Below are 6,923 nucleotides of genomic sequence, written 5' to 3' on the forward strand. Positions count from 1 at the left end.
TTCTTTCTTTCTTTCTTTCTTTCTTTCTTTCTTTCTTTCTTTCTTTCAACTTTCTAAATCAGATTACTTTCTAAATCAGGTTACTTTCTAAATCAGATATCCACTCAAGTCAATCTCTGATTAAAAAAAGAAAAAAAAAGTCACAAATTGTCATTGCCCATATAACAGACGACCTCCTTAGTATGGCATTTATGACCCTTTAGAAATCTAACTTCAAGCTACCTGTCCACCTTACAAATTCACCACTCCTTATTTTTTTAAGTTTTTATTTCTTTTGAGGGAGGGTGAGCAGGGGAGGAGCAGAGAGAAAGAGGAAGAGAGAGGATCCCAAGCACTCTCAGTGCAGAGCCTGACACGGGACTTAAACCCCGTTTGTTAGAACTGCTCACCACTACTTATTATATAACCTACACGCCTTATGTATCTATATTGTCAAGCCTTGGTTTCTTTAGTGTAGCCATCCCATCTTCAAGGTCGTCCCCGCTTTCATTTCTAGCTGATGAAGTCAAATTTCTATTTGCATAAGAGCCAGTTTCTCCCCCCAAAATTCCTCCTTATTAATCTGGCACATTGCATTCATTCATTCATTAATTCACCAAACTTTTATTAACTGAGAGCCAGGCATTGCGCTAAGTCCCGGGGATATAAAGCCAAAGCGGATGTGCTACATCATTAACCAGTATACAGTCTCATGGGGAAGACGGGTATATAGACGATTCCAGTAGAGAGTGATAAGTGAAAGGATAATGTAGTGGCTCTCAATCTAGTGGTATATTAGAATCCCTAAAGTCATTTTTTTTTAAATGCTAATGCCTAGGTTCAACCACCAGCTATTCTAATTTCATTGGTTTGTGGTGCCTTTTTTTTTCTAAGCTCCTCTGACATAGTCATGTGAAATGAGGGTTGCAAACCCCAGGATAGAGCTGTGTAAACAGAACATGGAAAACACACCTTGTAACTGGCACTTTTGGCTGCTCCACAACATATCGTCCCTTCTTCTTCATTCCTGTCTGCTCAGGCATGCACCCTTTCTCCATCCAGCTTGGGAGCTATTGCCCCGTCCCCAACTCAGTGGTACATTCTGATTGTTCTTTCTTGTGACTGGTTTATGAGTAGGCAAGAGAACTCATTCTAAACAAGGATACCTAAGGGGAGGTCGGCTATGGGAAATTGAGAAAAGCTTTCCTAATTCCAAGAAAAACATACCAAAAGAGATAGTCTTCTTTTGGCCTTTGGACACTGCTATGCCTGCATATCGTAAACATGAGTGGATCTGAGATCCAGAAAGGACCTGGGTTCTTGAGGCCACTGTTAGGTTACTGCATCAAACAACCCTAATGTTGATCTACCTGTGCATTTCTTAATGTATGCAATAATAAATTTCCCAATTGTTTATGATACTTTGAGTCCGTTTTCCATCTGCATGCAGTAGATGGCTTCCTAAGTATATACAACCAAACCAAACTTGGAGATCACGGAAAACAGCTCAGAAAAGGGGTCTTCATCAAGGCAGTCGGGAAGCAGGAGAAACAAATAAAGAGACATGGATATAAACATATAAGATATTCTGGGAACTGCACGTAGTTCAGAGTGGCATAAAGATGAGGCTGGAAAGACGGTACTCTGGGGCAAGAACTTGAGGAGCCTATGCTGTGGTGGATTAAATATGGCCACAAAATCTTTGCAGCTTCTTTCAAGAAGCAGAGTTGATTTTCACACCTCATGAATCTGGCTGGCCTCATACTTGCTTTGACCAATAGAATGTGTCAGAAGTGATGCTATGTAAGTTCCAGAGCAGGGGCCTGGCTCTCTTGAAATGCTGCCCTGAAGCTACCATACTGTAAGGAAGGCGACCTAACCTACTGAAGGATGAGAAGCCAGTGGAAGAGAAGTGAGGCACTTCAGCCACACTGGTACCAAGTGCTGGGCCTGCGAGGCCATCTTGGCCCACGCAGCTGTTCCAGCCATCATCTGACTGCACGTGAACCTCCCAGCCAACCCACAGAATTGTAAGAAATAGTAAGTCATTGTGGTAGGGAGCCACTAGATTTTGGGTGGTTTGTTATGCAACCATAGGTACTTGATGCATGTGCCATGCCAAGATGTTCGGATTTACTTTGAAAACCATGAGGCGTAACCGGATTAAATTCACGTTTTAGAAAAATTGCCTTGGCAGCAGCATGAGGAATGGGCTTGGAGTGGGGGCAGGTGGGAGGTGGAAGGACTGGTTAAAAGACTTTTGTGTTGTTGGAGCTGAGAAATCATGTGGACCTGAAGTAAGACAGTGGCAGAGGGAAGGCAGACAAGAGTCACTGTGCATGACGGCAAATATAAGTTATAGTGTGTAAAAGAGAAATGCAAATTAGGAATTACTCACCGTTCTCAGGACTAAGTAAACAAGTCGGTGGGAGTGCCCTTCACTAAGAGGGACTCTGGGAGGAAAAGAAAGCTTAATGTAACTGCGGAACATCTAAGAGGAGAGTACTGCAAGGAGCTGTGAACATTCAATGTTTAATGAATAAATTATTACGATTAATCGGGGTGGGTACCATAGTGTTCTAGTCCAGCGATCTGTGGTCATATGGCATAATGTGAGTTGTCTCTAAGTCAAGTAAGTTTTCATGGTGTGAACTCATTTTCGTGATACTTCATCGGAATAGAAAGGAAAAGGAAAGGTAAGATTTGATGCGCCCCCAAATGCTCGCAAATCCACATGTGGTTCAGTTGATGTGCATTAATCTGTAATTCTCAGGAAATACCACTAGTATCTAGTGTTCCAATCTGAAAGCGGATTCTGAGGGTATCCAGAGGGTAGCGCCATGACACAAGTTCTCTCTCTTTGTCCTGCAGATTCTTCACTTACCTCCCCACCTGTAGAGTAAGGGGCTTCCCTAACTCCATGCTAGAAAGAGTTGAGACTATCTCCAGGCCAGATATTTTGTCAAGTGAGCACAATCCACGATTTATTTTGTAATAAACTACAAAGGCTACAAACCATTTTAATATGCACATGTAAATACCGGCTTACCTTTGAAATTGATTAAAATAGCAAGTAAATGGCTGGGAACCAATCTCATCTTTCCAGTACTGTTGCCAATTCATGACACTTTCCAAGTTCTTCTGATTTTCTCTCTTACAGGGAGGAATATAGGAGCACTAACAAAACAGAACACAGAAAATAAAACTATTAGTCTACAAAATGTTGAGAGGTAGTCCTTTTTTTTAATAGAGAGATGGTATTATGCACATGGTAAATCTAATTCTGATCCACCTAATTTTTAATACAACCAAAGTGAAATTGTTAAACCATGTATCAAATTTTCAATTTGGAACAATTACAGAAACTATTCCAATAACAAAAATGTAGCAAAAAATAATCTTCAGTAATTACAGTATGAGAATAGATTATAAACAATTAGATACAATGTAATAGCAAATTAAAAGCATAATATACTCTCTTTTTTCTGTGGGCCTGCCAAGCAAAAAAAAAAAAAAAAAAGAAAAAGTTAATTTTTATCCCAAGTTGCTATCTATGGACCTTGATATTTTCCTCTTCCACTTTTAACTCCCAAATCAGGCACTTGGCTCTCCTCAGATGCTGCTCTCAACTGCTGAAACTCAAGTTTTCTTTTCTTACATTCTCTTGGACAATAAAATCAGCAGAAAAGTTCCTCCCCCAAGTACATAATCAATGCATTTTGCTAACCAATGCCTTTTCCTAGCGCTGCCTCTAACAAAGTAGTTCTCTCTGAAGGGACCCAATTACTCTAAGCAATTCAGAATCAGCAGATTTGGAAAATTATTCTTAACTCTAGATGTTAAAATTAACCATTAGCATTCTAGTCCATTTTCTCTGATTCAGGTTTTTTTTAAGTTTTTGTTTTTGTTTTTGTTTTTTTAAGTAATCTCCACACCCAGCATGGGACAAAAACTCACGACCCTGAAATCAAGAATTGGACTCTCCACTGACTGAGCAAGCTAGATGCCCCTCCAATTCAGATTTTTATAATAATGATGATCACAGTGCAAATTTACCCTTATCGAGTGTTTACAATATGCCAGCCACTGTAATAAATACTTAGCGGGCTTTAACCATGTGCTTCTTACAACAACCCTAAAATGATCTCTTATTTTACAGATGAGGAAACTGAGATTTCTGTCCGCTCTACAGCTGGATGCTGGTGATTTTATCACATTCAACTCCCAGATGTTCTATCAAAGTTTCGGATGTTGAGAAGAAGAAAAACAAAACAAAACCAAACCAGTGACTTTATAGTAGAATTTGATTCGCATTATTTTACAGCATATAACTTGTCAACACCTCCCCACTATTTTCTGGTTAAAATAAAAACTTTTCAATATGATGTACAACCCTCTTCAGGATCTGCCCTCCCCCTCCTGTGGGATGCAGCCATTTAGAAGCACACAGTCCCCAGATCTTCCACGTGCTGTCACACCTACTGGCTGGTACATGCTCTTCTCTCTTCTTTTAATGCCCTTTTCCTTTTAGTCCCCTTCTTTCAAGATGCAGCTCTGGGGCATCTGTCTGGAGGAACCTTCTCTTCCTCATGTGACAGTTAAGTCCCCCTCATTTGTCCTGCCACAGGCATCATACCCCATGCAGCCACAGCTGTAATCACCGGATCCCACTGGTTTGTTTTCTATCAGCTTCCTCAATTTGCTGGCAAGTTGGAAGAGGGCTCTTTTTTTTTCCCCCTGCATCTTCACACTTAGGGCCGTGCGTGGTAATAGTGAAATCTCAAAAATGCTGGTAGAATTAATAATAACACACTTATATAAGTTTTTTTTTTTATTCAAGATGATGAAGCCATTTTCATAGTAGTTAAATTTCTTTAAATTAATACAGAAATATTTTCAAATTTTAGTAAATTTGGTTACTTTCTGTTATATGTAACAAATCCACAACATGTTATGTAAATCTTATTTTAATGATTGGATAACTGGATATTTACCTTCTGTACATACAGTTAGTGTTCTCTTAATAACAGTGTATGGACTTCAAGCTGTATTACAAAGCTGTAATCATCAGGACAGTATGGTACTGGCACAAGAACAGACACTCAGATCAATGGAACAGAATAGAGAACCCAGAAATGGACCCACAAACGTATGGCCAACTAATCTTTGACAAAGCAGGAAAGAATATCCAATGGAATAAAGACAGTCTCTTCAGCACATGGTGCTGGGAAAACTGGACAATGACATGCAGAAGAATGAACCTGGACCACTTTTTTATACCATACACAAAAATAAACTCAAAATGGATGAAAGACTAAAACATAAGACAGGAAGCCATCAAAATCCTTGAGGAGAAAGCAGGCAAAAACCTCTTTGAACTTGGCCATAGCAACTTCTTACTCAACACGTCTCTGGAGGCAAGGGAAACAAAAGCAAAAATGAACTACTGGGACCTCATCAAAGTAAACAGCTTCTGCACAGCAGAGGAAACAATCAGCAAAACTAAAAGGCAACCAACAGAATGAGAGAAGATATTTGCAAACGACGTATCAGATAAAGGGTTAGTATCCAAAATCTACAAAGAACTTATCAAACTCAACACCCAAAAAACAAATAATCCAGTGAAGAAATGGGCAGAAGACATGAATAGACACTTCTCCAAAGAAGATATCCAGATGGCCAACCGACACATGAAAAAATGCTCAACATCACCCATCATCAGGGAAATAACAAATCAAAACCACACTGAGATACCACCTCGCACCTGTGAGAATGGCTAACATTAACTCAGGCAACAACAGATGTTGGTGAGGATGTGGAGAAAGAGGATCTCTTTTGCACTGTTGGTAGGAATGCAAGCTGGTGCATTAATTTAAAAAATTAAAAATAGAGGGGCGCCTGGGTGGCTCAGTCAGTTAGTGTCCAACTTCAGCTCAGGTCATGATCTCATGATTCATGGGTTCGAGCCCCGTGTCGGGCTCTGTGCTGACAGCTCAGAGCCTGGAGCCTGCTTCAGATTCTGTGTCTCCCTCTTTCTCTGCCCCTGCCCACTCACTCTGTCTCTCTCTGTCTCTCACAAATGAATAAACATTAAAAAAAAAAATTAAAAATAGAACTACCCTACAACCCAGCAATTGCACTACTGGGTATTTATCCAAGGGATACAGGTATGCTGTTTTGAAGGGGCACACATACCCCAATGTTTATAGCAGTACTATCAACTATAGCCAAAGTACAGAAAGAGCCCAAATGTCCATCGAGGGATGAATGGATAAAGATGTGGTATATACATACAATGGGGTATTACTCAGCAATCAAAAACAATGAAATCTGGCCATTTGCAACTATGTGGATGGAACTAGAGGGTATTATGCTAAGCAAAAGTAGTCAATCAGAGAAAAACAAATATCTGACTTCACTCATATGAGGACTTTAAAACACAGATGAACACAAGGGAAGAGAAGCAAAAATAATATAAAAACAGGGAGGGGGACAAAACAGAAGAGACTCATAAATATGGAGAACAAACTGAGGGTTACTTGAGGGCTTGTGGGAGGGGGGATGGGCTAAATGGGTAAGGGGAATCAAGAAATCTACTCCTGAAATCATTGTTGCACTATGTGCTAACTAACTTGGATGTAAATTTAAAAATAAGTAAGTAAATAACAATGTGACATATAAAGCTAAAGCTTTCTGTGAAATCCTGAATTTTTGAGTTCTGCCAAAGCAGCTGTTAGGCTTAGAAGCCATGGAGGCCAGTAGATAGGGCTCCAGTCCTACTATCTCTTGGGTGTTTGGACTGGAATAAATTACTTCTGTTTTCTGGACTTCATTTTTTCTCATCTGTAAAATCTCCAAAATAATGTCTAGCTCTATATTTCTTTTTTTTTTTTTAATTTTTTTTTTCAACGTTTATTTATTTTTGGGACAGAGAGAGACAGAGC

General features: G+C 39.7%; 1 protein-coding gene across 1 annotated transcript in view; it reads right to left on the bottom strand.

The window, feature by feature from the left end:
* KCNMB4 (potassium calcium-activated channel subfamily M regulatory beta subunit 4) overlaps window positions 1-6,923 on the bottom strand; it is a 63,991-nt gene that overhangs the window by 31,014 nt on the left and 26,054 nt on the right. Inside the window, exon 2 of the mRNA XM_040491439.1 lies at window positions 3,029-3,156. Within this exon, the coding sequence (XP_040347373.1) occupies window positions 3,029-3,156 (128 nt within the window). The remainder of the gene's footprint in view (window positions 1-3,028; window positions 3,157-6,923) is intronic.

Source organism: Herpailurus yagouaroundi, unplaced genomic scaffold (assembly GCF_014898765.1).
Source record: "Herpailurus yagouaroundi ecotype Mexico unplaced genomic scaffold, PumYag 182, whole genome shotgun sequence".
NCBI classification, from domain to species: domain Eukaryota; kingdom Metazoa; phylum Chordata; class Mammalia; order Carnivora; family Felidae; genus Herpailurus; species Herpailurus yagouaroundi.